The sequence below is a fragment of the Ochotona curzoniae genome, unplaced genomic scaffold (assembly GCF_017591425.1).
Source record: "Ochotona curzoniae isolate NIBS_2020 unplaced genomic scaffold, NIBS_Ocur_1.0 contig_64, whole genome shotgun sequence".
Taxonomy (NCBI): Eukaryota; Metazoa; Chordata; class Mammalia; order Lagomorpha; family Ochotonidae; genus Ochotona; species Ochotona curzoniae.
The window spans coordinates 43,650,659-43,672,779 of record NW_024466502.1 but is presented as its reverse complement, the minus strand read 5'-3'; the positions used below and the strand labels follow the sequence as shown (position 1 = coordinate 43,672,779).

General features: G+C 40.7%; 1 protein-coding gene across 3 annotated transcripts in view; it reads right to left on the bottom strand.

Annotated features, from left to right (window-relative positions):
- LRCH1 (leucine rich repeats and calponin homology domain containing 1) overlaps positions 1-22,121 on the bottom strand; it is a 184,930-nt gene that overhangs the window by 13,079 nt on the left and 149,730 nt on the right. For all 3 annotated transcript variants that reach the window (XM_040991405.1, XM_040991403.1, XM_040991404.1), the window contains 3 exons: positions 15,295-15,404; positions 12,073-12,210; positions 6,761-6,838 (listed from right to left, as the gene is read on the bottom strand). In XM_040991405.1, coding sequence (XP_040847339.1) covers positions 6,761-6,838; positions 12,073-12,210; positions 15,295-15,404 — 326 coding nt within the window. The remainder of the gene's footprint in view (positions 1-6,760; positions 6,839-12,072; positions 12,211-15,294; positions 15,405-22,121) is intronic.

Below are 22,121 nucleotides of genomic sequence, written 5' to 3'. Positions count from 1 at the left end.
GACATTTCCCAGGATCCTGAGGACCCAGGCTGACCAGAAACATCAAGTGACCAAGAACTCAAGTGAGACAGTCTGTGCAGCTTCAATGGATTTAGGTGCGCACTCCTCATGGAGGAGGCAAGCAATACAGGCCAGGCTTCTCATCCTGAAACAACTGCATCATGTCCAGGGTTGGGGTTCTTTTTTTTTTTTTAAAGATTCATTTTATTTTTATTGGGAAGTCAGATATATAGAGAGGAGGAGAGACAAAGAAGATCTTCCGTCCCCTGATTTACTCAAGTGGCTGCAACAGCTGGAGCTGACCTGATCAAAAGCCAGGAGTCCCGAAACCAGAATCACTTTCAGGTCTCCCCCCCAGGGGTACAGGGGCTCAAGGTTTTGGGCTGTCCTCAACTGCTTTCCCAGGCCACAAGCAGGGAGCTGGATGGAAAACGAAGCTGCTGGGATTAGAACTTGTGCCCACATGGGATCCTGGTACATGCAAGGTGAGGATTTAAGCTGCTAGGCTATTGTGCCAGGCCCACAGGTTTGGGGCTTTATCAAAGCAGGTGAGGCATAGTGACAGTCTACAGTGGTAGATTTCAAAGAACCACTGTGGCAGGCATTGGACCTGATGGTTAGGATCCCTGCATTCTATACTGGAGTGCGTGAACTGAACGCTCTCTAAATCATAACTAGAGTTCCCAGATACTGCAATCCCTTGGAGGCAGCAGTGATGGCCCAAGTAATTGGGTTCCTGACACCTGGTTATGTTACTGGTTTCCAGTTTTGCCTTGGCCCAATCTTGGTCATTTTAGTCATTTGACAAATGAGCAAGAAAATGGCAGTGTTGTCTTGAGTTCTCTCCCTCTCCCCTCTCAAACACATCAGCTAAAATAAAGCAGTAAAAATAAAGTTAAGGAAAGGCGTGTATGCAGAACTTCAGGTTGCTGTAACTGCAAACTACACTGGGATCTTAAAATACACACAATAAATAAGTGAATAAAATACAAACTAAAATCAAGATCACTTGAAAGAAAAAGGAATGGGTCTGAGCCTGACAGGTAAAAATCCAGACCACAAAAATTCACGGTCATAAAGTATAAAACATGGGCCACTGTGGCCACCTGATAACTAGTCACTGATTCCAACCCATGTTGCACAGCCAAAGGCAGTCAGATCGAGCCCTTGCATAAGGCGGTCACGCACACCAGGGCTGCAATTCCCAAGGAAACCATGGATCTTCTGACCAGTGCTTTCCAAAAGAGTCCACATGAGAGGGACGTAGATATTATATTTCACATTCTTCCTGAAAAATTTAAATCGGAAAACTAGTTAGGAAGGAAGAAAATGTAAGCAGGTAAAGTTAACCACGTTTTTACAGAGCAACTGTTATTTATTGGAAAGCATCTGAAATCCACAGTTAATTCTGTCAGTCCAAATCACTGCAGAGGCAAGTGCAATGATCACTCCCACTCAGGTGAGCAACAGTTACAACTGCTCAGAGAGAACACAGGCTCCTTGTTCCCTAAACATGATGGATACAAACAGAAATGGAGGAGAAAGTCTGGTGTTTATGGAAGTTTCAAGTGTCAAAATTCTAAGAGGTAACTCTAAGTTTCATGTAGACATCTGGAATATATTTAATTTACTTAAATATAATTCCAGGAATATTTAACACTCTGAAATGTACAGCTCTCAGGGGACAGACATGTGGATTTCCAAGTTTCTCCAATCCTACGACAATGAACTACCTCTTGATGAAATTAGAAGGTCATTCAAGTACCATAAATTTATTTAAAAATTTATGTTGAAGCTTTGTGATGGTGGTGTTTCCCTGAAAATTTTTTAAAGATTTATTTTTTTTAATTTCAAAGTCAGATATACAGAGAGGAAGATCTGTCATCCCTTGATTCACTCTCCAAGTGCCCACACAGTTGGAGCTGAGCTGACTCAAGGCTTTGGGCTGTCCTTGACTGCTTTCCCAGGGCACAAGCAGGGAGCTGGATGGGAAGTGGGGCTGCTGGGATTAGAACCGGTGCCCATATGGGATCCCGGGTATGCAAGGTGAGGACTTTAGTCGCTGGGCTACTGCGTTGGACCTGATGGTAGTGCTTCTAAGCCAATTTAATCTCAATCACACACACTATTTATTCTCAACCATATACATGTAAAAGTCTGTCAGAACACTGACCACAGGTAACCAGGAGTCCTGCACCTAGCAAGCTATATTTACATGAAAATAAAGGCATAATTTACAAAAGAAATTGACACAAGAGATAGCCTGGTTGTTTTAGGAAATTACGTATCTAAAAGTTAATGTTTACAATAACAATGAGCCTGCCAGTCTGAACCTTTGGTTATTCAACACTAACAATCAGTAAAAATGGAAAATTCAAATTAATCTTACAATGAGAGTCTTAGTTTTTCCCACACAGAATTTTAAACTGATATTGAATTTAGGGGAAGAACAAGAGGCAGAAAAACTTAAAGAGGATAAGAAACTATTTTTTCTGATTGCTGATTGAAACAAAAATAAATATAGCTTCAATATAGACTATCTTTGAACAGCATCTTCACAACAGGCTCAAACAGAAGAGCTGATGCTCACTAGGATGCCTGCATCTCATATCAGAGTACTAAGGTTTGTGTCCTGGCCCACTTCTGAGTTCAGCCTCCCACAGACATAGATCCTGAGAAGTAGCAGCTGATGGTCCAAGTAACTGAGATCCTGCCAACCTTGAGGGAGACCCAGCTCCCCACTTGCCCATAGAGCAGCATGTGGCAGCCATCTCAGGAGTGTTTCTCTGAGTATCTCTCTGCCTTTCAAATAAGTAAGTACTTCCAAATGTAACATATTATAAAACACAATAAAATGCAAATATGAAAGTTATTAAAACAAAGAAAATCTCTAATTCCAGTCACAGTAACATAATTACTTTTAGCATCTGAATACATTTTAGAATGTTTTCACTCTAATTGGCTGATGTAGAAACCAAGGAACAAACAGACCTGTCTCAGTGAACATGGAATGACAACCCCCTGCCTCCTACAGTGCTGAGAAAACGCCTGGGAGTCCCGGCCTGGCAGGAAGGGGCCATGGGCTGCCAAGAACTCCACACTACTGAGTCTGCTTCTGCACATTTTCCTCTGGAGTCAGTGATGAAGATGAAGGGCTAGATATCAACCAGCTGGTACATTTCCATTTTGTGTTCCTTACTCATTTAAAGAGGGCAAGTCGATTACATTAAGAAACTCACTTCCCACAAGGGTCTGAGACCAAGGCTTCATATTTAAGATTCAATAGACAAATTTCCCTGGTGAACCAAATAAATACTTGCTCTCTCGCTCTCGCTCTCTCTCTCTCTACTTCACAACTGGAGCTCTCTCTTGATGAAACAGTCCTAAAATGGCTCCAAATCTGGATGGATTTGGAAAGCACAACAGCCAGCTATGAAATGACTATCCTTAGGCTGGAAGCCAGGAACAGACAAGCTGATCAAAAACAGTAAAAGAAAATTCAGCATACCAATACAAAGCCTATGAGCCCAAGACTTACTAGACTCAGACTGCTGTGTGGTACAAAGAGTATATCCTGGAGAATCTGGAATCCCACATGGCTAATTTTCAAGACCAAGTTGACAGAGTCAAAACAGGAGCATCATCTGACCAGCCCATATCAATACCACATTGCACAGTGCCTCACCCAGCCTGTAATTCCGGGTAGAGCCAGTCTGATGAAGCCCCATGTAGAGATAAGCCACATTTTCTGTAGAAAGTAGGCATATCACTGGGGGACCCCAATCCAGGGAATGGGGGTGATTCCCTGCCACATTCTCTGCAGATACATTTCCCTAATATTCAACAAACAATAAACTGCTTCTGATGCACACATAAAAGTTTCATAAACTGTGATCGACCCTGAAACGAAAATTTGGTGTCAGATTCACAAAGATCTCTAAAGAAAACATTATAAACTATAGCAATTAGGACAATTTAAAAATTGCTTCCATCCTATTGAATGACTTGGTGGGTAGTAATAGCTAAATTGCTCAGTCACTGTATTCCACTTACATGTATCTGATACAATTGTACAAAGTACAGATTCTGGCTTGTGGCTTCAATTGTCATTCTATCATAAAGGGCAAAATCTCAAACTTAGAGCATAGCTGTGACTCTTCAGGCTGTCCTGCAAAATTCACCCCAGGCATTTAACATACAGAAGGCAGGACAAGTTCTCTGCAGTGTGTGTGCATACAGATGGCAAAACTAGTGGAAAAACACCACAATGTAGAGGAAATTAACTATATTGATTAATGCATAATAAATGAGTGTCACCCAAATAAGAAGTCCGATGCAAGAGGAAAAAGTAACAGCGTAGACTCTATGTTTTGTCAGGTGCCAGTCCTTTGAAATGCCTACTTTTAAATGGAGAATTTCTGCAAGTGGTTTTGTGATACAATTATCTGTTTAATACAATCACCAGTTGCACTGTGCCAGGTAGGTATTCAAACAACACTCCTCCTAAAAAGTAAAAAAGCATAAAGAACTAAGGAGGGGGGAGCCACGTGACCCACCTCTCTAAAGAGCACATTTTCTCAAGCATTCTGTAGGCCAAAAGTTTACTGTTTGGAGCACAACAGCAAGACAGATCAACTGCTTTCTAATTGGGAATGTTCCTTACTTCCTCTACCATTCTTACTAATGGAGTACAACTGCTAGCAGATTTTTATGGTAGTAATGAACTTAAAGTAACTCTAATAATCAGTAAAGTGCTACTGGATACTCACGTCTCAAAAAAAATCACCTTAAATCTTGAATTACTTAAAAAATATTGTAAGCCCCCACCCTAATTGGTTATCCACATGGGCATGCATCTTTTTTAACTATGTAAACACCGAAAAATGAATTTAACATTAAAAATATTGTAATCTATCTACATTTTACCAAGCATAGTTAACTGGGATATTGGCCAAGAAGATCATTTCCTGTATTTCAACTTTCTTGGGAATTGTGAGTTGCCTATTAGTGTTAGGGCCCCTCTGCTAAGGGCATAACTTGCAAATTATGTTAGATTTTGCTCTGCATTTTATGGTAATTTAATTTCCTTCTTCTCACTTAAAAGGAAATTATAATTACCAATCTTGACTCACAATAAATGGCTTGGGGCACTTCCACTTAATTTTGTCTCACTGTAAGCCAAAAATCACTGATGAATTTTCAGAAAATCATACAAGGTCAGATGATAACTCATCAGTGTTTTCTAGCACACACATGAATAATTTATCATGAAACTAGGTCTGAGAGTTTTGGTTCACTCATGGGAAATCTTGGCAACCCATACAGAATCCCCTCATTAGAAAAGGTACGTTAAGTATTTCAGATACATACAAAGCTAACATTCAGAAACTACTGAGACCCATAGATAAACATCATTGAAAGAAAAGCTGACCACAGAGACAAACAGTCCATCATCAAAAGGAAAACAAAAGCAGGTTTAAAAACTGCACTGAAAGTTTGCCTTTACTGATACAGGACAAACTTATTCCTAATGCTCTCCTTTTCCTAAAACCTTATTAGAAACCAGTCACTAGTCCCGACTTCTAAACCCCACCAAACAAAAAACAAAAACAGAGGGAAAACAAAATAGGGAAAAAGAAAGACGGAGAGAAGAGGAAAAGTCCTTTTTGTCTATTTCCGTAGGGTAATTCTTTCCATACTCAATAAAATCTTATTTTAGTTGTTTTATCTTTGGGACATTAGGAAACCAAAAGATCATAAGAAATACAATTTCTATCCCTTTCTGTTTATCACAATGAAATACACTTAGAAGACTAACTCCAAAATTCAGGTTGTCTGGCTCCTGTCTACCCAAGAAATACTTTTCTGTTACTAATGGTACAGATTTTTTTTCAGTTTTATTATTATTGTTACTATTATTTTCCATGATACTGTTTTGTAAGTATAGAGATTCCCCCCTCCACCTCCTTTTCCTCCTTTCCCACATTCCCTTCCTCCTCTCCCCCCATATTATATCAACAGAATAGTCCTTCAGCAACAGTCAGAAGTCTAACATTCTGCTATTTAAGGGGGTCATGGCATTGCAGGTATAGACAATGGTGGGAAATCTAGTATCATATGGCAAAGCATCAAGATCCACTGTTTCCCCAAGAAGAAATGGTGCCAGGCTGTGTAGTTGGGTTGGCTGCAGAGAACTGCCAATTGGGCCCACAGCTGACTACAGAAGAGAATGTAGATGTAAATTATTAACAAACTATAAAGTAGCACATGTATACTATTATTATTTAGGAAAATAATAACGGTATGTGTAATATTTTCAGTGTTGATTATTTTGATTTGCATATCAAAAATACAACCATGGGGAACAAAAATCTACAAGCAGTCAATGACTGCAGGTCTTTTCAGAAGGCTGGGTCTGAAGAGAGCCTGCACCTGCCCAATTTTCCCCCACTGCACCTTAGAAGGCTCACTTGCAGCCTCAGCAATTTCTACCCTTAGATGAACCACAAGCTGATTTATTTTTTGATGTTTAGGATTTCTTCAGTATTTCAAAATTTGCACAATTATTTTCCTCCCCAGAACTGCGCACTCTGTAAAGTCACTATAATTTCACTTCAGTACAGCAGTTTTGACTAATTTATTCAATGATATTCCTTTCTGAGACTTAAAAGGATACTTTACATCCATTCAAAGTCTCAAATACACATTTTAAATCAATATTTCACCATAAAACAGTTACTGGAATCACGTTTGATGTTACCTCTGGTACTCCTAATTTTCGGCATGCTTCTAAGAAGTTTTCCACATTTCTTCTGCACTTGGCCATGCTAAGTTTGGGCTGGAGACACAAATATATAGAAGAGTGCATTAATAAAATAAGAAGATGTTCAATAAAATGTTATAATTTTAAACTACATTATGAATGTCACAGATAATGCATGTTTCTCAGAGAAACAGAAGAGTTTACTAGCAAATTCCAAAGATGTCCAACATCATTCAGAACATTTAGGTCAGTCTAGAGGAAACCAAGGGAAAACCACATTTCAGGCTCCATAAAGATAATTCATCACCTCTCAAAGTGAGGGAGGACTCATTCTAAGATTATTATCTAGATTCATGCAGAGAAGCATGTGAAGTAAACGCAATGATTGAAGATTTAACCTCATCATTTGCCAAAACATCAAGGTTTTGACCGAGCAGATGTTAAAGGGCTGAGAGGATTTGAGGATGGCACTTCTCAGCGTAGAGAACCATCTGTACCCATACTCAAACAGAGAGCAAAGCCAGTGCTATAAATGGATGGAGAGTTGGTTCTGTGGCTATAAGAGATTAGCCTGGGCTGCCACTGGTAGAGGATGAATGCCTAGGATTTATAAAGCACTCAAGAGAGCTTACAATAAACAAGCAATCCAGTTAAGAAATGGGCAAAAACTATGAATAGACAATTATCAAAGGATGAAACCAAATAATCAACAGACACAGGAAAAGATGCTCAGGATCACTAACCATCAGGGAAATGCAAGTAAAAACCACATCTCCTGTCGCAACAAAGACTAGTGCACAATATGGAATGCCAAGGTGAGGTTGCCTGTACTGGAAGGGACCGCAGTGCCCAACCAGCAAGCGTGAGAACAAGGAAGGGAGGGGGCAGAGCAGGCAGGGGAAAAAGGGAGGGTTCCTTTGCTGGACAGCTACTCCCACTGGAGAGCGTGGGCTGGGTTGGGGGCAGACCAGACTAGGCAGGGTTACAACACCTGTGATCCTCAAGTGGACTAGATCAGGGAAAAGCCGCACTGGGCTGATTATTCCTACTGGTGCAAACAAAATTAGAGTGGGTGAGGGTTGTAGGGGCTTAGCCACAGCATCAGCTGGCAGAAGCTGGCACTGGGGGCTAGTTCTGTTAAGTCAAACCACAGAACTATCTGGAGAGTGCATAATCTGGAGTGGGAGAGGCCTAGGAGGGAAATAGTGGGCTCCTCCCTCTTGGGTTACCACTTCCACGGGAGGACATAAAACTAGGACAGCGGCTGGGGTGGTATGGGGTGTGGGACAGACTGGATTACTGGTGCACATACTGGCAATCCAGGGTAGGGGGCGGGCCTGGTGGGGGTTACTGTGGGTTGCTCCAACTACGCTGCAGCTCCCACTGGTTTATGCGAGGGCCAAGTATGTGCTGGGCAGAACCAGGCTGGACAGCAACACCCACTGGTTCCAGTGGAAGTCGGGAGTGAAAACAGAACCAACCCAGCAATTGCAACCACCAGCTGATTGGGGCAATAGACTGTGCTGGGCCCTGTACTTGCTAGCACATACAAGAATCTAGTTTGAAAACACCTCGGACAAAGTTTCTTTGGAGATCTCCCCAATCAAAATGCTGGACTCAGAACCCTAACCAAGAGAAGAGAGAAGACAGAACAGGTCAACCAACCATCTCAGCTACATGTTGGCAGTGAAATACGGGGCAAACAGAGACTCTATGATGGACTATGTCAATCAGTGGATTCTTCAAGGACCTCATTGCGCTTGGAGTGGCAAAATTGGCAGCGATTCATAACTGTTGAAATATCAAATCCATTTGAGCAAGAACCTCAGAGCATACCCTACATCCAGGACCTGGGGAGGGTGGGAAATTGGGTGGGCCTTCTCCTTTAATACCCCCCTTTAAACATGAAGGAAACAATATGGAAAAAATAATAGTCTTACCCACTTTCCTGTAGCTCTTGAACCTTTTTACCCTAATTAACTATGTAAAGATTGTCAAAATATTTTTAAAAAACAAAAACAAAAACAAACAAACAAAACACATCTCCTAACCCCAACTGGAATGACTGTCATCTGAAAACCAAAAAATTGCAACTGCTGGTGGGGATGTGAGGAACATGGTACCCTAATAATGTGAGCTAGTATAACCATTATGGAAGACAGTTTGGAGATTTCTTAGAGATCTGAAGCAATCTACCATAAGATCCAGCCATTCTACACCCGGCATTTTACCCAAATAAAACGAAATCTGTATTTCACTTATCTGTACCTCCATGTTTATTTCAGCTCAATTCATGATACTAAGATATGTTATCAACTCTGATGTCCATCAATTGATGATTGTATAAACAAAAGGTGGTGTATACACTCACATACATAGACTATGGAATGCTAATTAGTCATAAAAACGAAATTCTGTCTTTCACAAAAAAATGGATGCAACTGGAAACCATTACAATTACTGAAATAAGAGAGTCCTCTCACACATAAAATAACTATAATGTTTTCTCCAATATGCGAAAGATAATGTAGAATACAAAAAAGTACAGTAATAAAACACACATTTAATGTATGATTATTATTTATGCCTTTGTTTATACTTTTGTAGAACTGTGGCCTTGCTACTTTTACTTGTTGAATATGATGGTAAGTGATGAATTAACCCTATGATTATAGACTGGACTGGACTAAAAATATTAAAAATTTAAAGAAAAAAAAGAAAGAAAGGAAGGGGATTTAGCGAAGGAAGGAAAGAATGGCTATCTTTTCAGAACTGTATATACAAAATACATGACATCTATTCTCTTCATATTAATGAAATTTTTAGAAGGAGCTCACTGGAGAAAAATATACACTTAAGCTGTACAGATGTTTTAAATTTTTGTTTGTCTTATTTAAAAACAGAGACACAGAAATCTTTCATCTTCTGGTTCATTCCCAAGGTGTCTGGGACAGCCAGGGCTTGGTCAAGCCCAAGACAGGAGCTGTGACCTCAATCTGGGTCTTCCATGCAGATGGCTGGAACCACACTATTTGAGTCATCAGCTGTTGTCTCCTGCAGAGTGGCAGCTGGAAACAGGATAAGAGCTGTGACTCAAAACCAGCCACTCCATTATTGGAAAGAGATATCTCTACTGGTGTCACAGCCAGTACACACAATGCCTGCCTTGCAAGTTGTACTTCTAACTATAATTATATTGTTATAATACATTCTTTTGTTTATTGATTGATGATTTAATTACTTGTTTGAAAGAGAGAGAGACATGGCAGAAACAGAGATTATCTGCTGGTTCATTTACTAATTGAAGGTAACAGCCAGGGCTTAGCCAGGCTGAAGCCAGCAGCCTGGAATTCCATCTGAGTTTCCCGTGTACGTGCAGGGACAAGTGGAGAGAAAGAAATAGAGAGGAGAGACCTTCCTCGGGTAATTCACTCCTCCAATGGCCCCCACAGCTAGGCCAACCTGAAGCCAGAAGCTTCTTTTGCGTTTCCTACATGGGTGCAGGGGCCCAAGCCCTTGGGCCATCCTCTGCTGCTTTCCTGGGCATATTAGCAGGAAGCTGGCTAGAAGTGGAACAGCTGCAACTTGAACTGGCACTCACAGTGACTTAGCCTCCTAGGCCATAGTGCTACCCCTAAGACATTTCTAAAATGCTCTAACCTTTTCCTAAAAGAATTAATAAAATGCCAAGGTATTTCAAAAATTCATGGAAATACATAACTATGAAGACTACACATGGATTTAAACATGATTTTCCCCAAAATAAACCTAATTTTTACTTTAATTTCCCATGAGCTTGCTCTAGTATGCCTATATCCTAAGGAATATGAATGCACAATAGATGGTGCCTTCTTATGTGCTGTAAAATGGTAACAGCACATTCAAGTTGGTGGTCAAGGAGTCCGTAGCATCTCTCTCATATTTTGGGAAAGACATTAACATTTTCTCTTAAGCTATTAACAGAGAAACTAACACTCAGCTCAGACAACTTCAAGGCAGCTTGGTCCCAGTTTGTAAAATATACTGGCTGGTTTCCTACTGCATCACAGGTCAGAACTACTGTCCTACGTCACACTGCTGGGGCAAATATGAAACAGGCAAAATAGTTGTTCTTTTCACAGTGTTCTGAGGGAAAAGGTCGGGTGTTAGTGAATGTTTGCATGAAAAACTTATGTTCAATATTTCAGAAGGAAACAGACAACTGAAATGGTATCACATCAGATCCTCCTTCCTGCTGCCATGAGAAAAGGAAGCAGAACAAATAAGAGTATGTACTGTGATTAGATGGTAATTTAGAAACATTGTGCCTTGAAATTAGGCCTCCACATTATAAAAATCTGTGACAAAAAATCTGGTGTGTGTGTGTGTGTATAAATGTATACATACATAAATATATTAAAATTATTTATATAACTATATATACATATACATATAATATCATAATGGAGTTTTATATCTGCATGTATATTACATAGCACCTCATCCTCACAAGAACATTCCCATTACAGGAAAGTGCAAATCATGTTGAAGAGATAATGCATAACTTACCCCAGGTCATAGTGCTTTCAGAAGCAGATCTGGAAGTTTCATCTAAACCATGCATGCTTAGCACTTCAACCTGTCTGTCTCTTCTAGTAAACAGGGGAGAGCAGACATTGTTCTCTTTTTGGCTGGATCCCAAGCAAGCCTCCTATGAACTGATGATGGGAGCACTATTCTGGCTCATGTCTAGGATGATACTCTAGGCAGCTGTCATCTTCCCTACCAGGGAGGTGAGGATTTGGTGGGGCGATTAATGGAGTCTCGCATTCTCCCCTCCCACCTCTAGAATGTCACTGAGCTCAGTGACTGATGGAGTTTTTGTGGAACTCCCCAGTGGCTGCCAGCCCCCTGCTCGTTTGACAAGGTTACCAAATGGTATTTTCCAGATTCCACATCATTTCAGACCTGTACTAAAATCTCCAATGAGGAATCTAGGAGAGAGATTCCATGCAGAAGGAAAGCGACTGACCGCACAAAGCTTCCCACCATGACTTCTTACTGTTGAGCAGCAAGTAAAAAAGGAAGCTTCATGTTCCTATAGCATCTCATATACTTTCTTTAAATTTGACATGTGAGATCACATTACTCTCCTGTTACCTGCAGAAGATGAAATATTCTCCATCTCTACAGTGAAAATGCCGATTCAGCTCCCTGCCTTTGTTTTTGTTTGTTTTTCTACTATTTATGGCCCAAGAGAAAGAATCACCCTGGCATCTTTAACCAACTATACAGTCTAGTTAGTGTCCCCTTAGAGAGTGTTTACTTACAACTGCTGGTGAGGGGACATGGATGCTCGCGACGGATCGTGGGCGGATGTGGTTGACCAGATGGCAGAGCACAACACCATCCATGAGTGCAGCCCCCAGGTCTTCATGCAGACTGACCTTCAGTCTCATTTCAATGCTCTGGTGGGGAGATCAGAAGGAAGTCAGCTGAGGGGAAGGAGTCAACTGAGGGGAAACAGGCTGTGACCTGGCCCTGCCTCAGCTTTGCAGACATTTGAGAATCGAACCAACACACCAAGATCTCTGTCCCTCTTTCTTTGACGCTCTGTCTTTCAATAAGTAAATCTCTAACTAGTAGAATGAAAAAACTGATGAAATTACTTCTTGACATGAATGTTTCTTCAGCCTTGGTTATTAATATGAAAAACCAGAATGACTTGATAAAAACCAAACTTGATGGATTTGGACAGACTACATGGAGTAGAAGATAGATTAAGAGATGCCTTTCACTTGGCCTATGTTTCAGCTCAGAAATAAATTTTTAACCTTTTAAAAAAATTTCTCTGATAATTTTGACATACTTCTAGACTCATGCTTTTGTAAGAGATATAGCACAGGGTGAACATGGTGGCATGCTACATTAATCCTCTGCTACTGGTGCCAGCATCCCATATGGGTGCTGGTTTGAGTCCTGGGTGCTCCACTTCCTGTCCAGCACTCCATGACTGGTCTGGGGAAGCAGTGTAGGATGGCCCAAAGCCTTAGGCTCATGCACCCATGTGGGAGACTCAGAAGTCCCTGACCTCCAGCTTCAGATCAGCCCAGCTCTGGACATATAGGCTATTTGGGAAGTGAATGCATCTCTCTCTCTCTCTCTCTCTCTCTCTCCTCTCTCTCTCTCTCTCTCTCTCTCTCTCTCTCTCTCTATATATATATATATATATATATATACATGTATATAATTTTGCCTTTCAAATAAAAATTTTAAAAAATCATAAAAAAATAAAATATCCCATGTACCCTTGGCCTAGTTCTCTACAATGGCAACAATTTCCTAAAACAACTGGAATACTGCCATCATGGTCAAGATAGACAACATTTTAGGTCCAGTACTGTGATGTAGTGAGCTAAGCTACTACTCCCATATCACCATCCCATTTCGAACTGCTTGTTAAAATCCTGGGTGCTCCATTTCTGATTTGGCTTCCTGATGAGTGGAGAGTGTTGAAAGGTGAGTGGCCCTGTGCTTGGGCCCCTGAATTAACCACAGGATCTCAGCGTGATGCTAAGAGGTTGCTGTCTTTGAATTCTTTCCTCCTGATTAGCAGCTCACCATACATAAAGGGTCACTTTTCAGCACAAACTTGCTTAACTATCTCAATTCCACCTTATACTTTCTTTACAGAACTCATGTCTCATCTGTACAACTTATTGCTCTCTGCAGTTCTCTATGTTCCCTTTTCTTCACTATCTGTTCCTGGGAGACTGTAGGGGTCTCTCTATTCTTCCCGGATTCATCACTCAGGATATCAACTGGCAGGGAGAGAAAGTCTACAAATACTGGTTATAAAAGATTTAACATAAAATCTTCTTCAAGAAGCTCTCCTATACTCTTCTTGCTCATAGCTATGGTATTTCCCTCTAAATCTAAAGAACTAATCTAGCAATTTACAATGTGCTGCCTTTGATGAAGAAAACCCTATCTTACTCCTTGGTGATTGACCTTTGTGCTGCTATTTAACCTTCCACACAAAGTTGTTCCTTGGTATTTATGGAGGATTGGTTCCAGCATGCCCCCATCCAGTCCTCAAGATTCCAAAATTCCATGGAGGTTCAAGTGCCTTAAATAAAATGGTGTAGTCTTGGTAGTCATCTACACATATCCTTCTATATACTAGAAAGCATTTCCAGATTACTTTGAATAAGGAATCCAACATAAATTCTATAGACATAGCTGTTAATCTGACCATTCAGGGAATATTAATATAAGAGGTCTGTGCATTCCACTGCAGATGAAATTGTTTTTTTCTTTTTCTTTTTCTTTTTCTTTTTTTTTATTAACAGATGGCTTTGATGCAGTTTTGGACTCTGTGGACATGAATCCAACAGTTAGAGAGTTGGCTATACTTATTTCTGATTTTCCTAAGTGGGAACAGTAACCATGAAGGTAGACAGGCCTTCCAGGAGCTAAGAAATACCACGAGGAACAAGCCAATGCCCTGCTATGGCCAGGGACCAAGCTTAAAATCTTACACTTTTAAAAGAACTCAGATGCTCAGAACAAGATGGCATCCTTGGGCTGGGTATGGTAGCCTAGCCCTCACTTCACATGCACCAGGATCCCATATTGTATGGTGCCAGTTTGTATCCCGGCTGCTCCACTTTCCTTCCAGCTCTCTGCTTGTGGCCTTGGATGGCCCAGGACCTTGGGAACCTGTGTCCACATGGGGGACCCTGAGGAAGCTCCTAGCTCTGGTCTGGTCTGGATCTGGCTGCTACAACCCTTTGAGGGTTACGCCAGTGGATGCAAGACCTTATTCTCTGTGTTTCCTTTTCTCTGTGGCTCTTTCAAATAAGTTAAAAAATTTTTTAAAAACTTATTTATTTGAAAGTTACAAAGACAGATATTTGAGAGAGATCTCCCATCCACTGGCTTATTCCCCAGATGGCCACAATTTCAGGTATTGACCAGGCCACAACAGGAGTTTCTTCTGGGTCTCCCACATGGGTGCCAGGGCCTAAGCACCTGGGCTATCATCCACTGCTTTCCCCAGGTGCCTGAGAGAGCACCTGGCTAGACCAGAAAAGGACCAGCCAGGACACAAACTGATAGTCTTATGGGATACAAGCAACATAGGCAACAGGTTGTTATTATGTCATAATACCAGCTCCCAAAGTGTTTTTCAGAAGTCTATTTATTTGTACTTATTTGGAAGGCAGAGTAACACAGAAAGATTTTCAATTTGCTGTTTCACTCTCCAAATGCCCACCACAGCCAGGAGTGGGCAGGACTGAAGCCAGCCGCACAGAACACAATCCTAATTCCTCACATGTTGGACAAGCACCTTGAGTACTGGAGGCCTCACCAGCTGCCTCCAGGTAGGGGTGTGTGTGTGTGTGTGTGTGGGTGGGTGGGTGTGTATGTGTGTGTGTGTGTGCAGTGTACCACATTGCTCCTTCCCAGTGTTTGTTTTTTATCAAAAATGTAAAATACCATTTCAGTTCTGAAAATTACTATTTGGTTACATAACAGTTCTTGGGTACCTCACGAAGTTGTCCCACCAGCTCTTTTTCTTCTCTCATCTGTTCCATTTTCCTCCGAATTGTAAATTGTGGATCTATAGATTCCAAATTTCTCTGAGGTCTGAGAAACACTATAACAGATAAAGGGAAAAGAGCCTTTAGGTCTTGTCTTACACAGGCTGCCAGGTAGGGCTATTCATATTTAAATTAAACAATTTCCTTATTTATTCCAAATATCAGATTTACCCCTCAAACAAAGAAATGATTACAGAGAATGTTTTATCTGAAGTTTTATTTGAATATTCTAAATAAGATCGCATCTTGAGTTATCCTGGGTGGTGCAGACCTAGCAGCTGTTGGTTTGAGGATAACAAACTGAATACTGAACTGAGTTAGGGTGAGTACTGCTTCTTGTGGGAATCACCCCATGCCTTTCTGTGTCAGGCACTTTGCATCTTTCATGTTTCCTCTGCTGTCACTCTTCAGTTTTAATCTGTTCTCACAATCCTCTTATTAGATTCAGATAATTTACTCCAACCAGAAGACTGTTAGAACCAGTTTATCTATTAAAAATAAGCTCAGGTGAACATTTGTGGCCTCATGTATTTGGTGAACTTGTTTAAGAACTCTGTGAGTCTATGTGATTCCCATCTGAGAAGAGGAAAATTCTGTTATGTCACCGACAGGACATCCTAAAAGTCAGCTCGCAAGCAATTCCTTCTAAAAAGGTTGGCAAGATGAAAGGCAGTTGAAGAGGGCATACTGTTGGCTTAGGTTCTTGGCATTGCAACCTCTGAGAACAGTAACTACACTGCTCTCTCTCAAAGTGGAGTAACGAAACTGCATGCCCTCAAACCCTAGAGGGTAATTTCTTTTAAAGTCCAGTCAAGATGTCAAACAATCAAACAAAAAACCTTGTATGTGGAAGGATGATCATAGCAAAGTTTTTAATGGAAATTTTTGTACTACAAAGCCCAAGGTAGACTTTTTTTTTTCCTTCCTGGAGATTTTTATCCTAGAATATCAACTTTCCCTACTTGCAGAATACAGCAAAGAACTGTCAAGAGCTGTGTTTGGTTCCCCTGTGGAGGAGTCCTTTGGGACATTTTGGACACAGAAGTCCAATTTTAGACATCAATATTGCATAGAAGGTTACATAGAAGTAGCTTCAATCACTATAATTTAAACAAATTACACAAGAGGAGTACACAATTTTTATCCTATCCTGAGAAACGCCCCCTATGGATTAGTTCAGAAACTATTTCAGTGAATCTCATTTTAAAAAATCAAGTACGATTTACAAATATACTCTGATTCAAAAAAGACTTCTTGAGTTCACTCCATATAATCAAATACCCTGTACTTGCCTAACTGTATCACTTTAGTTAGTATCTTCCTATTTTTTTCCCCAATCAGCACTTAGAGGCTCCAGGAGCTATCAGCCAAGCAGACACATGGTTAATCCCCTGACTCACAAACACTGGAGAAGAAGCATGCTCCACCCCATCAGACCATCTGCCTGAGGGAATCCCAGAAAGGAATCAGCCTGGGGCATGGTGATTTGCTGGAAATCATCCAAGGGATCTCAGACAGAAGTGCCAAAGGAGTGTCCCAGAAAGACTTTCACAAAGGAAGTGAAACCAGTTGTTGAAAAAACACAGTCAAGGCCAGCAAAAGATGGACAGACCATCAGGAGAGAGGATCCTTTCACAGAGAAAAGGGAAAGGAGATGAATGAAGAAACACGAAACACACTGCAGAATGTGAAACTGTCTCTGTAAAACCTTGATAAAACCAAACTAAAAAAACAAAAATCTACCCAATGAAGCATAGCTTTCAAAAGAGACAGACACTTGAATGCAAAATCAGGAAGTCATCCACACCTCCAAAGAAAGTGATCAAATTTACCAAAAAAGTCAAGGAATGTAGACAGAGTTGGGTAATACACACTCCTGCCAGCACGAGGTGCTGTAACTGTTTAAATGAACCTAATGCTGTCCAGAGTCTAGTTTCCTTTGCCTTTCTTCTCATCTAACAAGGCACGCTTCATATTTTCAATGTGTTTTTATTGGCAGGATCCACTTCAAATAAGAAACTAGCAGGAAGTTAAAGGAACCATGAGCTTTTGTTTGAGTATCTATGCAGTTGCAGTAGGAGTCTGTTTTAATTTCCTGGCATTGCTTTTCACCTTAAATTCTTGTGCATCTTAAAAATACAACATGCATGACTGAATAATTGTCCTATGCCTGTTAAAAAGAACAAAAGCACTTTTAAAACATTTGAATTGTCGTTTTTAAATGAACAGCTCAAATGTGTTCAAAATTACTAGATGTAACTACGCTACAATGTATTATTATTATTATTATTAGCTGTAACTATGCTATGATCAATTTTCTGAATCTATCATTTATTTAGGCTCATGATAAATTTACTAGTTTTATTTTTGCTGGGTTTGATACAACTGTGATTTTAGTGGAATCATATTCACTACTTGCAATCACATATTCTTTAAAGCCACAAATCTAGCCTAAGTCAAACCTTCCGGAAATTGATCCATGGAAGAATTATAGATCTTTCTTACTTCCATATCACTAACTTTCAAGAGCTCCTTTACTTAATCTAGGAGAACAGAAGTTGAACTTGAAGCTAATAAACAAGATAAAGCATTACTGTGAATACCTTTTTTTTTGTCTAATACTTATTAATTTGAACACCAGCGAGACATAGCTGTCACCCACTGATTCACTCCTTTAATGCTTGCAAAGCTGGTGGTGAACCAAGCCAGACCTAGGAACTCAATCCAGGACTCCCCTATGCAAGGCAGAAACCTAAATACCTGAGCCATCATCTGCTGCCTGCCAGGTTTGCATTAACGGAAGCTGGAATTAGGAGACAGGAACCCAGATACTCCAATGTGCTGGCCTGCATGTTAGGTGATAGGCCAAGCCCTCATCCTAGCACCTCCTTTCAGAATCAAATACCAACCCGGCTGTGTAATTAAAAATGGGGGAGTGTTGGGCCCAGCGTGGTGGCGCAGTGGTTAAGGTCCTCACCTTGCACGCCCCGGGATCCCATATGGGCGCCGGTTCTATCCCCACAGCCCCACTTCCCTTCCAGCTCCCTGCCTGTGGCCTGGGAAAGCAGTCGAGGACAGCCCAAAGCCTTAGGACCCTGCACCCGCGTGGGAGACCTGGAAGAGGCTCCTGGCTTCGGATTGGCATAGTATCGGCCGTTGCGCTCACTTGGGGAGTGAATCATTGGACGGAAGATCTTCCTCTCTGTCTCTCCTCTCTGTATATCCACCTTTCCAATAAAAAAATAATAAAAATAAATCTTTAAAAAAAAATGGGGGAGTGTCAGGAAAGTAGAGTTAGCATGAGTGGCTGTGTTTGTGTATTCAAGGAGAGACAAAGGGGTGGGTGATTTAAAATGTCAGAGGGGAAATGAAGCTTGCTTACACGCTGAATTACCATAGGTCAAAAAATTAACAATGAAAAGAACTGATCATTTGTTTATACATGTAATCTTAGCGGAAGTAACAAATTTGTAGGAATAGCCCTAGGGAATGATGAATATACTTACGCACAATATCAAATTCATCCTTGTAACCCAGTGCTGTGGCAGAGTGCATTGTGCTACTGCTTGGGATGCCAGCTTGGCTTGCCAGAGGAGTTTATAACCTGGCTACTCAGATTCCAAGCTAGTTTCTGCTAGTATGCCTGAAAAGCCAGTTCAAGATGGCCCAAATATTTTGGGCCTGCCACTATGTGGGAGAGCAAGATGGAATTCTTGGCTTCTGGCTTTGGCATGGTTCAAGTTTGGTTGTTGCAGCCACTTGGGGAGTGAACCAATGGATAGAGGAATCTCTGTTTCCATCTGTCTTTGCTTCTCTTTCTATAACCCTGCTTTTAAAACAAATCTTTAAAACAAACAAAAACAAAACAAAAAGCCCTCCAATTCACCCTGGTACAGATCAAGTTCCACTGTTTTTCCCATTATCTCTATGATTTCCTTCACTCTCCTCCCTGACCTCATGGCCAAGGTACGCACTCTCCACCTGGTATAAATTAACAAAACTTTTTGTTAGGGTCTCTTTCATGGTACAACCACTGAGCTTACAATATAGACATATTTCCCTCCATCAAAAATGTGTGTTTGCCTGTGGGCCACAAGAGTGAGTGGGGCAGGATGAAATTGTTGAACGCATAAATGACATGAGTGTTTCAAAAGCCACTTCACTCAAAGCTCATTTTATGGGGACAGCATTTTTTTTTAAAGATTTATTTTATTTTTATTGGAAAGGCGGATATACAGAGAGGAGGAGAAAGACATCCTCAATCCCAGTCCCAACCCCTCAACTGGGGATTACATTTGTTTGGTAATGGGAAAAATAATACCTTACTGCAAGACTGCCAAACCAAACAAACAAACAAATAAAGAAAAAACTAAGAAAGCTGTCTGTGAGTTGGTTCAGGATACATGTTTATTCACTTGTTTTCAGGTGATCATTTAATATAAATTTGAAATAAGGCTAAATTAGCACTCCTTGATTCATTACAAGGGGAAAAGCAAAAATGATTAGAAGACAGGAAGGCTTTTCACTTCAAAGAGATAGGACAAGAGGCAGCACACCGGTGTAGTAGGCTAAGCCTCTGTCTACAGTGCTGGCATTCCACACTGCTGCCAGTTTTGAGTCCATGCAGCTCTGCTCCCAATACAGCTCCCTGTAAATGTGCCTAGGAAAGCAGAAAAAAATGGCTCAAGTCCTTGGGCCCTTGCACCACGTGGGAGACCCAGAGGAGGCTCCTGACTTCAATCAGTTCAGTCTGGCTGTTCCAGCTAGTTCAAGAGTGAACCAACAGATGGAAGAGTTCTCTCTCTTTCTCTCTCCTCTCTGCAAATCTGCCTTTCAAATAAAAGTAAGTAAATCCTTAAAAAATGAGAGAGAGAGAAAGGACAAGGCAAAGAGTCAGAACAAGAAAAGGGAAGGCACAGAAATGACATCTCCAGGTTAGGGACACACTGAGGCAGAGTTGGCCACCTGGAGGAGGTGTGCGACTCCCATCCTTGCAGCACCCTCAGGAAGCACCACTTTGGAGACTGTGGGAACCCCAACTCCCAAAGGGCCTGACTTCTGGACAGCCTGCCACTGGAAAAAAAATCTCTTGGAAGAATATGTTTCAGAGAAAATGGGGACTTTAAGAGGAGAGAGATTGGGAAAGAGGTATTGAAGAGAATTTAAGTAAAAGGTGGATTCTTACAGAAAATGAGACAGTGAGGTATAAAAATGCCAAAAGTACTCCCCCATAAGAGCTAGTAAATATTAACAGAAGTCAAGTTACATTATGCCTGCTCCATGGTAATAAGATGCCATTTCCTTGCAAAGGCTGAGATAGATGCAAAGAATATGAGGAATAAACATGTAGATAAAGAAAATATGAGGAAACAAAATTGATGCTTCAAATAAGCTTTGAAAGGCCAGAGAGGCCACCTAACCGGATCTTTTACTTTAAGAGGAACCAGACAGAACAATATAAGCAGTGGGCTGTATGTCTCTTGAAACATTAGCTTATCCTCTCGTGGTCACACAAGGCAGCTTCCGTCACCGAAGGACTGTATTAGCTAAATGTATTCCAACTCCAGGGCCAAATGTAGCACAAAGACAATGAAGGTCTAGGAACCTGCAGCAGCATCTGCAAAGAGTGTGTCTACGCAGAAAATGATCTGCTGCCTGGGGTATGTGGTGGCAAGTAGGGGAAAATCACAATCACCAAACATCTGACAGGAGTGATGGAGCCACATGAATACTGCAAACAATCCTTCTAGAGTTAACGTGATGCAGCTTCACGTCTACAGACGAATCCCCAGAATCTTCGCTCACAGACCAAACACAATGTAATGACGAGAAGGCTCTTTCATTTTTAGAAAGGTTTCCCACAATGATTCTTTCCCATGGCACTCAGGGAGGTTTTAATAAAAGAGAAGGGATACTGGTTTAGTACCAGGTACACCATATCCTTAGGAAACACCTGCAGAAAGAATGGAAATGTGCAGAGTGGAGACATGGCAGGGTACGAGCTGACCCAAGCGGTGTACCTTACCTCCCTGGCTTTAGCTGGCTCAACTATAAGAAAAGATATTCTACTGCTACAGGAGACATCTACTTCTCTCCCAACTTAAAACACATTCATACACACATACACTCATACACACAACGCTTTGGTGTCAGATATCATTCCTAAGGAAATACCAAATCAGACATAAATCTTTCCTTCTCAGCTTTATTTTCTTTAAACACCAGACCCATAAATAGCCACTATGTTGAAAAACTTTCCCTATCTGCCTCCATTTCTTATTTTTAAGCAAAGGAATAGTTTATTACCGAAGTTTCCATTTAGTTCTCGTTAACTTCCAGAATCAACATCAGAATAATATCAAGAGGGGCTTTTGTTTCATGATTCTTGCTTTATAGTCACATTTATTTTCACTTAAAAAGTGTAGAAATGCATGCAATACTAAATTTATTTTATATTCAGCTGCAAAAACATGTTATCCTTCTACATGAGGAAACCATAACATAGCATTTGATTGGATTTTAATAAAAAAATAGTGTTTATACATATATATATATTTCCTAAGGATTGCATACAACATTCTGAGGGGGGAAAAACTGGTATTCTCTGAAAATCATCACTTTGTTTTCAGAAACTAAAATGGAGAATGAGATATATGTAGTAGATAGACCCAAATAATTTCATTTATTTTATCTTTATCCTTTGGCTGCTGAAGTATTTAATGGCACAAAATTGAAATAATCACATAAATTCTCGCTAGACAGTCTCACTTGTT